At 33.7% G+C, this 18,263-nt stretch overlaps 1 protein-coding gene across 4 annotated transcripts; it reads left to right on the top strand.

Annotated features, from left to right (window-relative positions):
- The first annotated feature begins 36 nt into the window (after positions 1-36).
- LOC113848418 (structural maintenance of chromosomes protein 3) lies at positions 37-17,006 on the top strand. 4 transcript variants are annotated; one of them, XM_027477908.1, is made up of 30 exons: positions 37-239; positions 799-835; positions 1,045-1,120; positions 2,908-2,946; positions 3,054-3,121; positions 3,237-3,308; positions 4,209-4,288; positions 4,415-4,493; positions 4,602-4,719; positions 4,815-4,990; positions 5,863-6,108; positions 6,191-6,312; positions 6,806-6,950; positions 7,868-8,040; positions 8,334-8,433; positions 9,455-9,591; positions 9,812-10,013; positions 10,358-10,445; positions 10,539-10,688; positions 11,526-11,677; positions 11,796-11,987; positions 12,064-12,247; positions 12,329-12,399; positions 12,472-12,623; positions 13,258-13,426; positions 13,522-13,668; positions 13,928-14,023; positions 14,408-14,582; positions 16,179-16,370; positions 16,677-17,006. In XM_027477908.1, the coding sequence occupies exons 2-29, from the start codon at positions 821-823 to the stop codon at positions 16,367-16,369; spliced, it is 3,615 nt and encodes a 1,204-aa protein (XP_027333709.1). In that variant the 5' UTR covers positions 37-239; positions 799-820; the 3' UTR covers position 16,370; positions 16,677-17,006. The 4 variants fall into 4 exon arrangements, with proteins under 4 accessions (XP_027333709.1, XP_027333710.1, XP_027333711.1 ...); XM_027477909.1 differs by having other exon boundaries at positions 216-627; XM_027477910.1 differs by having other exon boundaries at positions 216-281.
- Positions 17,007-18,263: the final 1,257 nt, after the last annotated feature.

An 18,263-nucleotide genomic window follows, 5' to 3' on the forward strand; every position in this document is an offset into this window, starting at 1 on the left:
ATTCTTCTTTTGCCCAAGCAGACATGGCACTATTTTGTAGGAAACATAATCCCAAACCCCTCTCTTACTTTTTTGCCGCTTCTTTTTTTCCTCGTTCCCTCCACGTACGCTTGGACCAAGTGGTGCTAAAGTTAACCCTGGAGCGGACGGCCTATCCTACGCACCCCCGAAACGCAATAAACGAAATAAGAATTCAGATATCCTCTACTTCAACTATTGTCAACTGTACCTTCTCTGAGGTACTCCCTGTCACTCCTTCACTATTCCCATTGATTCTATGAGTACTTCATATATCTCTGCTTCTCTTTCATCTGAACTCTGCAAATTCTCTTCTCCCTCTCAAGTTTTTGAATTATATTGAAACCCTAAACCATTCACAGATATTTGTTTTACTTGGATTTCTTGTTCTCGTACTTGAATTCGCTGCTAAAACGTGAAAGCACACTTTGCACCCTGATTTTAGCTAGATTTTCCATCGCGGTAACTTGTTTCTGGTTTGAAAGCTAGAATTGCCAGCTTCTAGAGTGCGTGCTTACTTCTATGCGTTATTGAGGCTGTTTTGGAATCAGGACGCGTTAGGAATTAGGTCTTTTCATTTCTGAGTGCATAATAGTTTCACTTGGTGTTGTGAGTATGCTCTACTGTGTGGGAAATATTTTTTGAATTCTATTGTGACGGTACCTTGTATTCTGCTTTACATTTATACACTACCGCTTAACGGGAGAAAGCATGGACAAGACTTTGTGTCGTGTTTCTTATAGGATCGTGCTTATGAAGTGTTTTCATTTGCTCCTGTAGGTGCGGTTATGATACTTTCAACATGTACATCAAGCAGGTAAGTTGCACTTTGAATTTGAAGTTCGTTTATTTAATTTTGTTTACTTCTACTGTGATTGGAATGAGTAGATTGGTTAAATTCCATTTCTGTGTTATGATTTATGAACACTTTCTCTCTTTCAGACATCCTATATTATGCTGTTGTTTGGAGCTGGTTTCTTGCCAAATGGTCTTTTAATGTATTTGTGTGTGCACATGTGTTTTTAGGTTGTGATTGAAGGTTTTAAGAGTTATCGAGAGCAAATTGCCACAGAGCCTTTCAGTTCTAAAGTTAATTGTGTTGGTAATGATTTTAATGATAATCTTTTAGATGCTTTCTTCTGTTGATACTGGAAAATCATTGGAAATGCATGATGTGGTCATTTCATTCATGACATTTTATGATGGCAGCTATATGAAATATGAAATTGAGGCCATACTGAATAAGCTGTGTAGTCAAATTTCATTTGCAATTTTGCATACTAGATTACATACTTACATATATTTGCATGTGTGAAATCCTAATAATATAATAATGATAGTCATATTTACTGTCAAAATTTGCAATTTTTTTATTGCAGGTTGTAAATAGACTTGTATGATATAATAGTGCTCCTTATAAGATGGAAACTGTTTTCTACATTATGATCTCAAAACCAATTTCATCCCATACAATACAAGGAACAGCAGCGCCAGATACTCTTGAAATTTCTGACACCTATCTCCCACCATAAGACCAAATAACTGCAACATCTTCACATTTCCGTTGAGATGTGCCCCACTTCACTTACACTCTGCAAAGCCTTTGAATAGCTGTACTTTATTGATCTAGCATCTGCACTATTCTGGAAATGTTTGCTAGTCTTGTAAGTGGATAACTAAGAAAGTGATATATTAAGATTTTGGTTCTGAATAAACCATGTTTATTAATTTTATTGAATATTGCTATTTGAAATCCTAATTAAAGACCTAACCTTGGAAGTTGGCTTTCCAGTTTATTAATATCCAAGAAAAGAAGTTAGGGAGACATAAAGATGAATTTTATCGTGTAGCTGTAGCTGAAAACCATTGTATGATTTTGTCCAACTTGACTGCTTTGCCGATGGTTATGTTCCCACATCAAGTTAAAGGATGCATACATTGTTTTGGCAGAAGTGCATTCTTTACTCACTATGTTTTCTTCATTTTTATCTCTTTTTTTTACTCTAATGCATTCTTCCTTTTTTTATTTTATCACAACTCACTTAATGTAAAGTTGTTTTTAGAGATGAATTTCCATCTATTCCATTGAGATCAAATGATTAATAGGTAGTTAAAATTGGGATTTTTTTTTACTTCAAAATATAAAGGGGAGTAAAAATTTTAAATCTATCATAAAATTTTTCAAAATTCATATCATGTATATAAAATATTATGGATTAGAAATAAAACCTTTAAATCACTAAAAACACTTCAGTAAACTTGCATTGGTGCTGGCAGCAGCTTCAATGCTACTGGCTCTTCTAGTGTGCCTTCTAACAAGATGAGAAAAACAGAGCAAGATGAAAACAGAAGCATAGAGCAGAACAGAGCAAGATTGGAACAGCAGAAAACACCAAAAGATCTTGCAAAAGATTGCACAGAAGACATAGTCACGGTTGGGCATGAAGCAGTTGCTCCCTGCTGACTCAGGTGCAGACCAGGTTGCACACTGTTGGACTGCTTGAGGTTGCCAATGTTGACTAGGCTTCAAGCAAGAAAGAAAAGGAGACATGACTTAGTTAGATCTTAGGCACTTAGGGTTAGAACAACAATTTAAACTGGGTAATTCAAAATTGGGCCATATCCATCAGTTAAGAATAAGATTCAACTGGGCCAAGATCCTGATCCAAAACTGGGATTTCATGAAATTGTTTTGAAATCCTGATTTTATGATTTCACTACAATTTTACTTGGGATGGGAATGATTTTTTGCTGTGATTTGAATTTTCAGCCCTTCCAAATTGTAAAATGGTGGTATTTTATAATTCAACTCCCAATTTAAATCATCATCATCTGAATTTTTTTTGTTAGTAACATTAATAATATTGATTCAATTACTTTTTTTTTCAGTCGGTGCTAATGGATCTGGGAAGACAAACTTTTTCCATGGTAAGAAAAATCACCATTTCTTTTTCTTCTATAGCTTTATATAGTCTTTGGAAGTAACTGAAATCAGATCTCTGACCTTCAATTGCTTTATCTTTTTCCTTTTGTAGCAATCCGTTTTGTGTTAAGTGATCTTTCGCAGAACCTTCGTGGTGATGATAGGCATGCACTACTCCATGTATGGCACTGGCACAGTTGGCTTCTACTTTTATTTATACATCTATGCCTCTTATCTACTACTACTAATCAATTATAGAACTTGAATATGCTTAAATAAATTATTCTCTGCACAGGAAGGAGCTGGACATCAGGTTTTTTCTGCTTTTGTGGAGATTGTGTTTGATAATTCAGACAATCGTATCCCGGTAATATGTTGTGGATAACAATTTCTTTTCCAGTAAGGGTGCAATGGTGATGATGTTCCACTTTTTTGAACAATTACATTCTCAAAAAATTATCCAATCATTTATACATATTTTATTCTAGGCCTAGAGAAAAATGGGGATTCTTTTATCTTCCTTTGTTGTACATAAAGTGTGTTGATGTGTCCTAAATTGCTTGATTTGCAAAGTGACATAAAATATGACTTTATTTGGAACATCTCTTTCTCAGTGAAAGAATGAATTGTCTAGAGGCTGTTATAGGGCATATGCACATGGATTCTACTAAACTGTCAGCTTTTTCGGCTATTTTTAATCTATCTGTCTCTACCTTTTGAGTGGTGGATGGTTGGATATTTTTCTTATTTTATACAATGAATAAGGCTTGGTTGTTGTTGTATACAATGAATGCCTGTTATGGTTATGCTGCTCCATTTTAATACATAAAGGAGCTTGAAGGCAAAGAAGATAATCTATTGACAGATAAATTGGATGAGTATTATGTTTTTTCCTCTTTTAATATGAACTATTTTTAACTTATTTGTTTCTATGTTGAACAAAGTTATTCTCATTTTATTTTTGAAATTCTTGGCCATTGATTTATGGGATGCTGATTGTGCATACTTTTTGCTTGCTGAAAAGTAATTTGATTAATGATGGGGGTTCGCTGCAGTGTTTTGATTTCATAGAATTTTTCTAACACAATTTCAATATCCTTTTTTTAAGTCTGCAAAATCTTGTTATCAGTGCTTGTTGATGTGATAATTATGTTACTTCAGAGTTGCTTTCTTTATTAAGACACAAGTGCTGTTTTATGTTTGATAACCACTAATGTGATATTGTTACCTATGCACTATCATAATATCTATCTGTGTTGGTGAATAGGTCGACAAAGAGGAAGTGCGCTTACGCCGGACTATTGCTTTAAAAAAGGATGAGTATTCTCTAGATGGAAAACACATAACGTGAGTATAATAGATTTACATGCTAGATCATGTACTATGCATTTAATTTTAACTTCAGAGAAAGATGCCATATTTTATCTTAGGCTGTTTGGTCCTATGAGTATTTCCTAAAGAACAATGTTGCAGAAAAACTGAAGTGATGAATTTACTGGAGAGTGCCGGGTTCTCTCGATCAAATCCTTATTATGTTGTACAGCAAGGAAAGGTATTGGTGCACGGTGACAGTGCTTGAACTTGGTTTGGAATTCAGTATTGTTTTATTTATTAACTTTGGAGTTGCTTTCTAAACTTGTTCCTTTCTTATTATTCATAGATAGCATCACTAACCCTGATGAAAGACTCTGAACGACTGGATTTACTGAAAGAAATAGGAGGGACTAGAGTTTATGAGGAGAGGCGTCGTGAAAGTTTAAAAATAATGCAGGAAACTGGCAAGTTTATGATTTAGTTATTTTTAAAGTTCATGATTTTAATGGTTTTTGGTTGTTATTTATTTGTTATTCTCATGCATTTTTCTGTTAGACAGGTAATAAAAGAAAGCAAATAATTCAAGTTGTCCAGTATTTAGATGAGAGGTTGAAGGAGCTAGATGAGGAGAAAGAGGAACTTAAAAAATACCAGCAATTTGACAAGCAAAGAAAATCCTTGGAATATGCTATTTACAGCAAAGAAGTTCAAGATGCTCAGCAAAAACTCACAGAGGTTATAGGTTAAATAATTATTTGCATGATTTCTTACTGTTTTATTTGTTGGATTTTCTTTTTCCTAATGATGGGGTTATTAATCACAATCATTTTGGTGATGATCTATTCTTTTGCTTCTTAACCTTGTGTGGTTCAAAATCACTGTTATATCACTGTAGAAAGAGACAAAGAAAGTTCAAATAAATTCTTATGGGAATGTCATTTTTGTTTTAAAATAATGTTTTGGTTTTATTTGATTAAATAGATGAAGCAAAAATTCAAGTACCTGATAGAGGCCACAATTGGATACATGATTATCAATACGTTGCTTGAAAGCAGGGGGGAAGTAATGGCATTGGTAAAATAAAAGCTAGATCCTGTAGGATCTAAAATTCACTTTGCATTACCATCCTTTAGTTCATGCCTCTAAGAATGTCTTTGTTCTGCTCACCCTTTTTCCAATTTCTGTTTCACAATCCAAGCTGCAGTGTCTTGGCAAATGACTTGCTAGCTGTCCACACTGTTTCATACTATAAATCTGGTTTATTCATACCCAAACCATCCACCTTAGTCTTCTCACTCCTGCCAGCTGTCCACTCTGTTTTTACCTCATGCTCTCCTCTGATTGAGTCTCCATTTAACCCTGTGGTCCTTTCCTAATCAGCCCAACGCCATTAACTCCTCTTCTTCTACTATAAATTTGGGTAAAAGGCCAATGAAGTACTTGATGCAATTGTTTGCAGTTTATAATTGGACACTTTCATTTCTTTGTTGATCTTTATAGATCAATTTTAAATTTCAAATATGTTTTGTTCTAGAAAACTTTTAGTTTTGCTTTTGTTGTATTGGATTTCTGATGCCTGTAGTTGAATGCTTGTCTCCTTATTTTAGATAGAAGATGCTCGGGCTAGGGTTTCTGAAACATCAGCAAAGAAGTATAATGATGTTCTTGATGCACATGAGAAATCCAAGGATTTAGAGAATACATTGAAAGATGTAACAAAAGAACTTCAAAACTTTAACAAAGAGAAAGAGGTTATTGAAAAGCGACGAACAGAGGCACTAAAGAAGCACACAGAGCTTGAGCTTGATGTTAAAGACTTACAAGAGAAGATCTCTGGAAACATTCGAGCCAAAGTACTATTTTGGAGAAAATGTCTCATTTATTTTGAATGGAATGGTTGTTTACATGGTTCATCTTTTACCTACATGCTTTCAGGATGATGCTGCAAGACAACTGAAGATACTTGAGAAGGAAATTCAAGACTCAATGATTGAACTAGACAAAATTAGTCCTTTATATGAAGATCAAGTTAGGAAAGAAAAAGACATTACTAAGCAGTATGTTATGGTTGTACTTGTCTACTAATGTGCTTCAATAAAATATATTGTATTTAACTCACCCAGTTTATGTATTCAAAATTTCTGACATGGTGGGTTTTTTTACTGCATTCTGTTCTAACAGATTAATCTCAATTTTTTATAGCATGTTTGATTCAGCTTAAATTTAGAGAAATAATATTTTTTTTAGAAGCTCTTTCAGAAAGTTGAAAGAAAAAAGCAATTATTTCTCCAAAATAAGTTGAACCAAATGTGCATTTAGTGTTTCTCATTTAACAACAAAATTTGGATTAGCTGGGACCCAGGATATTGTTTTTTTATTTTTCAACTGTCACATGCTAATACAGCTTTTTGCAAGTCTTAAATATTGTGTTACATGTTTACAGCTTGTATATGCACTGGCATGTATTTGAAGCATGAAATTTATTCTATCATTTGGTGAGAATATTCAACAGATTCTAATTATATTTCTCACAAATAAATGAATTGTTAGAATAATGGAGCGTGAGAAGAAACTCAGTATACTTTATCAAAAGCAAGGACGTGCAACTCAGTTTTCAAGTAAAGCTGCTCGTGACAAGTGGCTTCAAAAGGAGATTGATGATCTTGAACGAGTGCTTTCTTCAAACACGGGCCAGGCAAGTGTTGATTTATTTGCATGATCTATAATGAATTATGTCCTGAACACCTTTTCTGTAGATTCATGGCATGAAGTTGTCTGCTTTTCATTAATCTTGTTTTCTATTAATTTTGACTGTGACAACAAAATCATGTCTTTCTGCTCTGTTGTATTTTCATGTTTTCATGTTTTTCTGCCTACCAGATTAAGTGTGTGCCTAGTTCAACACTTCAACTTAATTTAGAGAAATAATAACCTATTTTTGTCAACTTCCTAAGTTAGCTTTTGAAAAAATAACGTGATTATTTCTGAAAAAATAATGTTTCCTAAATATGGACAATTGGAGAATAGAATGAAAGAAAAAGAAGTATACTATCATAGGACATGATATACCCATAAATCATAATAGAAGAAACATAACGTGCAAGTACCATTACAAACAATATCATCTAAGTTTGTCATTCTCACTGCATATCCAATTGATGAACCTGCATAATGTTGTCTGAAGTGCTGAGCACCATGATGAAGAAAGAAAGTTTGTTCCTCAGAATTGCCTATTCAAGTTGGATTAAAATAGTACAAGCATGATACTAATAACAATTTCAAACTCAGCTGAATGGAAGTTTTTATGATGCTTATTTAAAACGATTTGGGTTATATTCCTAAACTTTACATTTATTTTTATTTTTTATGGTTTTTAGCCATATGGTACTCATAACATTAATATATAAATATATACTTGTCTAAGTACTACGTTTTATGATGGTAGTTAATCTTTGATTATGGCATAATCAATGTCCCTTACCATCGCTTATGTGATTTCTTTTGGTATTTAAATAAAGTTAATTGCTGTCTTTGTCTTCTACTTTTATATATGAAGTCTGGTCTTTTGTACACTGCTTTCTTCTTGTTTTTTATTGTTTTTTGGGTCCACAGGAACAAAAGCTTATTGAAGAAATTGATCGGCTTAATGGTGAACTACATGATTGTGATGAGTACATTAAGAGCCGGAGGTCTGATATTACTACTTTGGAATCTCTCATTTCTCAGTCACGTGAAGGGCTTAATCATTATAAAGTAGAAAGAGACAAGTTGCATGATGAGAGAAAGTATGTATATCTTTTCGTCTTTTTTTAAACTTACATGTATGTGTGTGTGTGTATTTGATTTTTCTAACATATGTTCTAGCGCATACAATAAGAACTAAATTATATACAGTAAGTTTTATTAGAGAAAAGAAATATAATCAGATAGATAGAAGAATGAGTACATGAAAAGTGTTATGTGGGATGTCCTTAGCAAAAGCAGAAAGGTCAAGGGAGTAACATAGCAAACAGCAAAAGTATATTGTGACTTTTCATAGTCAAGAAAATACTTATTTGTTTTAATTGTTATATTATAGGTCCTTCTGGGGCAAAGAGAATGAACTTACTGCTGAAATTGATAAGCTGAGAGCAGAAGTTGAGAAGGCTGAAAAGAGTCTTGATCATGCAATTCCTGGTGTGAGTAATCCCTCTTTTTAGCTTCTTTAACATCTCATTTTTAAATGCCATTAAATTATCAAGAATTCTCAGGTGCTTCTTTGCTTGTTTAGTGTAGAATTTTTTGTAACTTATATCCTGCCCGAATAACCAACTGTTGTCATATTTGTAAATTGATGTCACTTCAGTAGCAGGTAATTATTTTAACCTTGACCTTTGGGGGTTTACAATTTGTTATGCAACACATAGATGCAGCAACTTCTGATCCAAAAGAAATTGCAGAAACACTTTACTTCCAGAAATGATATGACTCTTAAAATGATGGAAAATGTAAAATGATTCTGTTCTGTGATGGCAGCACTTCTAATTTTTGAATTGGTAAACAAGTTTTGTAATTGCTGATTACAGTACTAAAATATGATAAGGTTGCAGTTTGTGTGTGAGAAAGTGAAAGACAATGAAGGAGAGTTTCCAAGAAATCTGAGAGAATAAACTTGTGCAATATTACAACAAATATTATTGTTAATATAGAGAACCAACTAATCTGATTTTGCAATTTGTTAGAGCCCAAGCCAACTAATCACTGTCAATTGTAACTGCTGTGACATTTAATGTAACACAGTCTTGTAGATTCTAACTGAGAGAACAGGTTACAGTTCAATATGCATAATACTAGGTATTCTAATAAAATGAAGCTGAATATGGGTTGTACAAATAGAAAGGGAAAAGTCAAGAACTTCACGTTGTTGTCTGTTAAGGATGTCATTACTCTTTTCTGCTTCTGAATCTGAATTTGAATTTTTGAGTGTTTCTTCAAATGAGGCATAAGTCCTCTGCAATGATCTATAATATTTGTGCAGTAATGTTTAATTTCTAAATCTAATATTGAGCAGTGGAGAGTGCTTGGCATCTGGGAAGGAAGTGTATGTTGCTGTTTATCTGTCCAGTTTGAGGATTAACTGTCGTGGCTGTGTTTCTATATACTTATTGTGGGGACTTGAATTTTTTTTTTATCTATCTTGACCATTTTTGACACTATCAGGATGTGAGAAGAGGGTTGAATTCAGTTCGGAAGATCCGCAGGGAGTATAGCATTTCTGGAGTTCATGGTCCAATTATTGAGTTGCTTAATTGTGATGAAAAGTTTTTCACTGCTGTTGAAGTTACTGCTGGAAACAGGTCAGTTCTTGTTAATATTTCTTTTAACGTATTTACTCCAGCATATTTATTTATTCATTTATTTTGGGGAGGGGGGGGGGGATGTTGGATTTTTCACATCTATGGCATCTTGTTCCATGTTTTTACTTTTACTCTTTGTTCTTGGCCTGATCTCTGTACTGGTTTCATATTTTTGCTCATTTGACTTAATGTTTTTATTTAAACATCTTTGTTTGAACAGCTTATTTCATGTGGTTGTTGAAAATGACGACACATCAACCCAGATAATTAGACATCTTAATTCACAAAAAGGTGGACGAGTTACATTTATTCCACTTAACAGAGTAAAGGCTCCACGCATCACTTATCCAGAGAGTTCTGATGTCATACCTCTTTTGAAGAAATTGAATTATAAACCTGACTATTCTCCCGCATTCAGTCAGGTTAGCTTCTACACAATTGTTAGCTTTTATTTCACATGGGCACAACATCTTTTGGTGCTATTTGGTAAATAACATAATTCTGAGGTTTTGGTCTACCTGTTTTCAACATAACATATAACAATTGATGCAGAATGCAGAATTGGCTGGGTAAATTAGACTTGTGCCACCTTTATAGAAAATTGTTATTGGGAGAATTATTGAATGAGATTGTCGTAGAAGGTTAGGGTCTTGGGAATTTGTCCTGCTTTTTGTTTCAAATAAGAAGGAATCTTAGGTGATATTATACTCTTAATTAAATAGTTGCATTTGATGTCACTTAACATCACTTACGATATTTCTCTTAGGTCTTTGCTAGAACTGTTATTTGCAAGAATTTAGATGTGGCTTCGAGGGTTGCCCGCACTGATGGTCTGGACTGCATAACACTGGAAGGTCGGCCTAGATCTTTATACTTTTTCTGCCTCCTTTATCTTGGCTGGTCTTGTGTTTTGCTTTTGCCTTGACAAACTGTCTGACTTATTACAGGTGATCAAGTAAGCAAGAAAGGTAGTATGACTGGAGGATTTTATGATCACAGACGATCAAAATTGAAGTTTATGAATATCATTAGGCAGAATGAAGACAATATTCGCATTAGAGAGGAGGAATTGGAGAAAGTTAGATTTAATCTGCAAGATATCCTTTTATTTCAATAAATAAACATCTTTTTTGTTCCATTTTTTAAGGTGAGAACTCATTCTTAATAAATGCATATAACAAAACTGAAGAAATAAAGGAAAGAAAGTTCAGATGATTTGGTTCACCTGATCCAATGTTGGTTGGTAAAAAATAGCTCCAAGAGTGAGGATAAAGGAAATGATTTAGTGGTGTGTTTCCAATAGTCATATTTTATATTTGCTTTTGATTTATTCACATTATGTTGTAAAGCACATTTTGGCATGCATAAATGGAGATGATGGGTTTGTCTAACTTAGTGGTTTTCTCTGATTAGCTGCAGCTTTACAAATAGTAAATTTATTATGGTTTGCCTACCTATTACTGTTCTTGCTTCTTGGGCATATTCCTGTTACTGCCTTCGAAGAATGTTTTAATGGGCTGCATTGCTTCATAAAGTTGTTTTATTAGAAACATGTCACGCTTAGGTTAAAGAAAATAAGATGGTCTGCCTTGGTTATCTTATCATGGATAAAACTTGTGTGTTACTGCATTTTGCTGGTTCCATAAGCCTTTACTGAAGTTCAGTGGTTCTTTTGGGCTCTATGGTCTAGGGCCATCTTTGATTTATTTCTTCCTGAATTTGTTTATTGATTATGATTGATTTTCCTTTCAGTGATTCATTTGCTACTTCTTATGCTAAAAGTTTTGTAAGAGAGTCTCAATTTGTTTTTGACCTGATAAGGTGGAATGCTATGTACTTGTTAGTTTTATGAGTGACTTTTCCGATACCTATGCTATTCTCCTTGTTGTGAGACTGTTTCTCCCAATGGTTTGTTTTCCCTGAACTAGTCTTACAGATAGACCAAAAGATTAATGAACTTGTTGCTGAGCAACAGAAGATTGATGCCAAGCGTGCTCATGACAAATCAGAGACGGAACAGCTTAAGCAGGACATTGCAAATGCTAACAAGCAGAAACAGTTGATTTCTAAAGCACTTGCAAATAAGGTGTTTCTTATAGGATTTTTCAATTACGCCTAATCATCCTCAGGGAGCTTTTTTCTGTTGGTCATTGCTTGTGGAATTTTTGACTATATGTTTTCAGCTTTTCCTTCACTGTTTGTAGGAGAAGTCACTTGTGGATGTCCAGAATCAGATTGAACAGCTTAAGGCTAGTATGGCAATGAAAAAAGCTGAGATGGGTACTGAGCTCATTGATCATTTAACACCAGAGGAAAAAAAACTTTTGTCAGATTTGAACCCCGAAATCAAAGACCTTAAAGAGAAGCTTGTTACTTGCAAGACTGACCGCATTGAGGTTATTCAATAAATTTTATTGATGCTCACAGTCTTCCTGAATTTAGCATTCTTATTTTAACTTATAAATTTTGCAGACTGAAGCACGGAAAGCAGAGCTGGAAACTAATCTAACAACTAACCTTAGGAGAAGAAAACAAGAGTTGGAGGCTGTAATATCATCTGTGGATGCTGACTCTTTGGTTGTTGATGCTGAATTGAAAGGGCAGGAACTTAGTGATGCCAAAATATTGGTAGATGATGCAACAGAGCAACTTAGAAGTGAGACTTTGAATCAATAGTTTTTTATGTATATCTTTATCTTGAATATAGTTCTTTGTTTGACTGAATATTCCTCCTCAGGAGTTACTGAAAGTACAAATGATCGAACAAGGCAAATTAAAAAGATCAAAGATGATATGAATAAATTGAAGGTAATGGACCTGATAAATAGATTGCTGGTTATGTGTTGTTGCTCCATCAATAATAATGGCTTTTGGCTGTAGTTGTTGGAGGACGAGTATGAAAGAAAACTTCAGGAAGAAGCAAAGGAGTTAGAGCAATTGCTGAGTAAAAAAAATATATATGCTGCTAAAGAAGAGGAATATGCCAAGAAAATACGGGAACTTGGCCCATTAACATCAGATGCTTTTGAGACGTAAGTCTTTCCATGCATCATTTTTGTGCTTATTTTTTAAATTTGTGTGTGCATAAGATGATTCTTTTAGAGGGATATGACAAGAAAACTAAAAGAAGTTTTTGGGATAGATCAAGAAATGGCAGTTCAATTATCTGGAAAGCATTGAAGCACTCCATTCTCTATATTAGCAATATTTCATGCAAGGAAAAATAACAATATTCTCCCACCACCAATTTGATACTGTCACCTATTAATTAGCCTTGTGCTCTTCTCAAATATTCCAAACTTCTTAAATGTCATATTTTCATTGAACACAATCCTTCTCACTCCATTGTCTTCAAATATCGCATGGCTAAATCCTACAGGAATGCTGACAGAACTTATGTCCAAGCTAATGACCCAGAGCATTAAATTCATAGCTTATTGTCTGCAACACGTTATTACACACAATTGTCCTTGATTCAATATCCTTATCTGGATTGTTTCATTATTTTATCCATCTTTTTAAATTAATAATAATAATGTGTTCAGTATTTTTTTTGAGGTAAACTTGATTACTGAGCCATTATAGCTGGCAGCATTGCAATATATCGTTTTCTGACTTTGTTAGCTAACTTTTTAATTCCTTTCCTTTTGTTATTGCACTTGACAGGTACAAGCGAAGGAATATTAAAGATTTGCATAAAATGCTGCACAGGTGCAATGAGCAATTGCAGCAGTTCAGTCATGTAAACAAGAAAGCACTTGACCAGTATATAAATTTTACAGAACAACGAGAGGAACTTCAGAAAAGACAAGCAGAGCTTGATGCAGGAGATGAGGTACTTCACTGAAATTCCTTTTGGAATGCCCTTTATAATTGTTCCCAAAGAAACAAAAGTCTTGGATGCCTAAAATGCTTAACATATAATTGCAGAAAATTAGAGAACTGATATCAGTGCTAGATCAACGGAAGGATGAATCAATAGAACGTACTTTCAAAGGTGTGGCTAGGCATTTTCGAGAAGTATTTTCTGAACTTGTGCAGGGGGGGCATGGTCATCTGGTTATGATGAAGAAGAAGGTTTGTGATGGTTCTTGGCTTATCAATCAGTTCTTGCATTTGAATGGAAGAAGTGACATTTAATAGCTTCTTATATGGGTTTCATGTTTTAAAATAGTTTTATCATTAATATTTTCTAATATTTCCATGTGAACTTAATACCTCTTTATTTCTTTGTATTTCCAAAAAATTATGTGAGGAATCTCAAGAAAGAAGTTTTTTTAAGTTATTGTAATTGATAAGAAAGTGGTATTTTTGTATTGTATTTCATTTCCCTCAGGATGGTGATCATGATGATGATGATCAAGATGAGGATGGTCCTCGTGAAGCAAATCCCGAGGGGAGAGTAGAAAAGTACATTGGAGTGAAAGTAAAGGCAAGTGTATTCTTCTTGTGGCCTTTTGTTTGTTTTTGTTTTAAAATTTTAATGTAATATTGTGCCAGAATGCTTGGGGTTTGTTTTGTAGATTAAGAGTCAGAGAAAATGGGTTGGCATAGAAAATTCTTTGTACCTATAGATATTTTTCCTATTTTTTTCATTTTCTGATTGGCATTAGACAGAAGTTTCATACCTTATGCAACCAAACAAAAACATAACTTCATATCATCTGACAAAGGAAACTGCATTAAAATATTTGTGTACTGTTCTCTGATACTTTACTTCAGTTGCTCCAAAAAATTGGTGATATTCATTTTCTACTATATTATTAAGTACATAACATCTAACTGTGATATTTCTGGACATGTTTATGCCTTTCAGGTCTCTTTTACCGGACAAGGGGAGACACAGTCCATGAAGCAGTTGTCTGGGGGTCAAAAAACTGTTGTTGCCCTTACACTTATTTTTGCCATACAGCGATGTGATCCTGCTCCCTTTTATCTATTTGATGAGATTGATGCAGCACTGGATCCACAGTACAGAACTGCTGTTGGAAGTATCCATTTTATTATTATGTTTGATTCCTAGTTATGTCTAACTGGTCCTGTGCAATTCTTCCATCTCTATTTACTGCACACTGCATCTTCCATTACATAAAATGTTATAGCACATAGTGGAGGTAGGGGTGTAGGTTTCTATTGTATGTGGTGGATCTTCTACCGTTGAAAACATAACAGCTATCTGGTACAACTTAATGGCTCAAAGCTCTTAGTATTTGGGTACTCAATTGTGAGTGGAATGGAATGGGATGGAAATAAATGGAGTGGAATAAAATTGCCATTGCATTGATTGAATATTTTTATAATGAGATGGGGAAAAAAGTGTGCTTCTGTCCCATTCTTCTGAATGCATTCCATTAGATTCCATTCCATGCCTCCCTGTTTTAAACAATTCAAAGAATGAAATATATATTATTTCATTTCATTCTGCTCCATACCATCCCTTCTCTATCTGCTGGAGAATATGTTGAAAATATCTATAACGTCATATTGATCATAGCTTATCCTTTAGGTTTAGTTACCCTATTTTCTTCTTCTCTCTTAAGTTTGGTTAGTTACCCTAAACCCTAATTCACATTTCGTTATCTCCTTACTTTATCATATATAGTTAGGTTTTATGAACAATACATTGTAGTATATCGTATCAAGTCAATGTCAATCTAATAATCAGTCTCTATTCTCTCCTTTTCCTCTCTATACCTAAACCCCATAATTTCAACACCATCCAAACATATATTAGGTATGCATTTCCTTGTCATTGAATGCCTCTGTTACTAAGTGTGATCCATACAAGGAAGTTGCTTATTTATCCCATTGTTAATTGTTAAATCTGAATTTTAGCCTCTATCTGTTATCAACTTGAAGCTTTTTAATTTGATTGGTACATCCTGAATTTATCCCATTGGTGCTCTTGTTTCATTCAAGGTGCATAGTAAAAGTGCAAACACATACTTTCATGTTTCTTTTTTCATAGGTATGAGTTTTCTTGCACTGCTACTGCTATTAGGAGCACATGGATATGAATAGAGACAGCTGTGCACAAGAAATATAATTTCAATTGAGTTTCAAAGGGCGTATTCTTTGGAGTGGTAGATCATAGAAGTATATTTTAGCTTTGGTCTTGTTCTGTTAGTGAGGGCTTAGTACTTAGTTATCACTTTGTAAATAGTATGCTCTTCTTGAGTTTATTGAAGCGAAATGGGGCTTGGGGTTTGTTCATTGGATAAAACTTAGATGTAATACCATAATTGCTTTTAGAGTTGTTTATCCAATTAAGATTGAAGTTTCCATTGGTAAAGTGTGCTAACTTTTAATACTGAAATACTGACCTTATGTGAATTGCTGAGGTGAAATGAAACTTTAAATTTAATTGGAGAACAATGCCAAAAGCCCCAATACTAGTGCACAGAAGTTTTGTCTTTATACTGGTAATGAGTTTGCTTTAAAATGGAAATGATTAGAGAAATATTTACATTAATATGGGATTTTGGTGATATTTAAATTTAAAATTTCGTTCATGCTTGTGATATTTTGAATGGCATCTAGGTTTCCTTTTATATAGTTGTACCTTGTGAGATTCTTAACTTCCATAGATATGATCCGTCGCTTGGCCGATCTAGCAAACACTCAATTTATCACGACAACATTCCGCCCAGAGCTAGTGAAAGTTGCCGACAAGATATATGGAGTGACACATAAAAACAGGGTCAGCCGTGTTAACGTTGTATCCAAAGAAGATGCACTAGAATTTATTGAGCATGACCAGACGCACAATGCTGAATAAGGTTAGCCTTATAACTTGTCCACTATTCCTTTTGATGTTTATTGTTGTGATGTTGCCCGCTCCTATTTGGAGTTTTTGAATTTCCTGACTGTGCAACTCTGGTCGTTGCAAGTGCAGAACTTGTACCTTTGTAAATATAAAGTAATTGTGTTTTAATGTCAAGTAGTACGTACTTTACATTGAAAAATTACAAGATTTGTAACTTGTTTTGGCAATGGTTTAAATGAGCCAATGATCCCCTTTTTCTAATGATTTACTTTAGGTGGTCAGTTGTGTACATGTTTTGATGTGGTATTTTTTGTGTTAGGTGCTTCTGACTCATGGTCTCAACTAAAATTACAGCTCTGGGCACACTTCAAAGACTGTGAATTAGATTGCAGACCCGAGTTCATTCAAATTCTTCAACCTACAATTTGTATGAACTGGTGTGACGCTAAACTAGGACTTAGAGTAACCAAAAAGCTGTTTCGCCCTCCCTCCACTTCTGTAAATCTTTTGTAGTTTGTTTATATGTTAATATCTTGTACGGACTGCAGTACATAGGTTCACGGGGAATATATTGGAACACTGCTTAATATTGTATCAAATATCTTCTAAATATTAGTTTTATGCATACAACAACCCACCATTTAAACGTCTTTTTGTCGTCGTTGTGGCAAGTAAAATCGATTTGATCCTTGTGCTTTAAATATAACAACAGAAAAATTCACATGGTCTTTGAAAACAAAAATTTCGTACGCGGGTATTAATGTTGTCCAGGTATGCTGGAGAATTTCCGTGACTTGATGCGATGGCTTTTTTTCTCCACCCTAATCAGAAAACAACTGTGGAACACTGGAAGTTAATATTTAATTGGCTACATGATATTCATAAATTAGTTAGTAGTCAAAAAGTTTTAAATCCATGTAGCCTTTTCTTGATTTCACAATAATATACTTCAATATTTATTTTCATGGCACAACTTCATGATTATTTTACCATATTACGTAATTGTGTATACTGTATATCTAATCATTAACTATATCATTCGAAGAACTGCATATTCTGAACTACATGTGACTTGTTTTACTCCAGCTTTATTATTTAAACATCAAATAGTTGCATATATGTATAAAGATCATATACTTCCTTTTGAATTGTTTAGAAACCAAAAAAAAAAAAAATATTCTTAAATGACGGTGAATTGCTAGGACCTAATTGAATTTATAGTGAAATTAAGAATAAAATGATAATTTAACCTATTTATTAACTAATAGTTCTCAGAATGTACAACACATCAAATAGGTAATTGTGTCTTTTTGGGACTGAAAACTTGGCAATTTTATAACTAGAAAAAATGTTAATTATTTAAAATTAGGTTTGCGCCCATGGCAAAATGTGATATGTGAGAACGGGAACTGAAAAATTAGATGGGCCAAAAAGTTCTTTTAAGCCCTCACTTCTATATTTGTTTGTCATTGCAAATCACAAGCTAAATAAAAACTGCCCTACATTTACAAATACAAGGATCTAAGCGACATAACATCAGCCCAATTTATACCTTCGTGATTTAGCGGAAGTTCAAACTCTGCATTTTATTCTGTTTTAATTTTAATAACTATAGTTTTTTTTTTATAATTTGAATATTTGTTTAACAGAACAAACCAAAAATGTTTAATTTTCTTCGACATTTAACGTTTGAGTTCCATTACACACAAACAATTTCTTTTTTAAATAAAATTTAATTTTTATTAATAAAAAAATCAGTGGCTAAGTAAGCACTTAACTTTTATTGGGTTTTATGCTGATTTCTTTTTTTCTTTCTGACGGTTCTTTTTCTTTGTCTCCTGCTAGTTGGGCCTTAAGCTCCATTTATTCAGCAACAACAACAAAAAAATTAAAAAATAAAATAAAA

Source organism: Abrus precatorius, unplaced genomic scaffold (assembly GCF_003935025.1).
Source record: "Abrus precatorius isolate BTA unplaced genomic scaffold, Abrus_2018 Scaffold8, whole genome shotgun sequence".
NCBI classification, from domain to species: Eukaryota; Viridiplantae; Streptophyta; class Magnoliopsida; order Fabales; family Fabaceae; genus Abrus; species Abrus precatorius.

Coding starts and splice junctions, on each gene's coding strand:
- LOC113848418 (XM_027477908.1), top strand. Junction 1,121..2,907: donor TTCTAAAGTTAATTGTGTTG/GTAATGATTTTA, acceptor TTTTTTTTTCAG/TCGGTGCTAATGGATCTGGG. Junction 4,720..4,814: donor AAAAATAATGCAGGAAACTG/GCAAGTTTATGA, acceptor TCTGTTAGACAG/GTAATAAAAGAAAGCAAATA.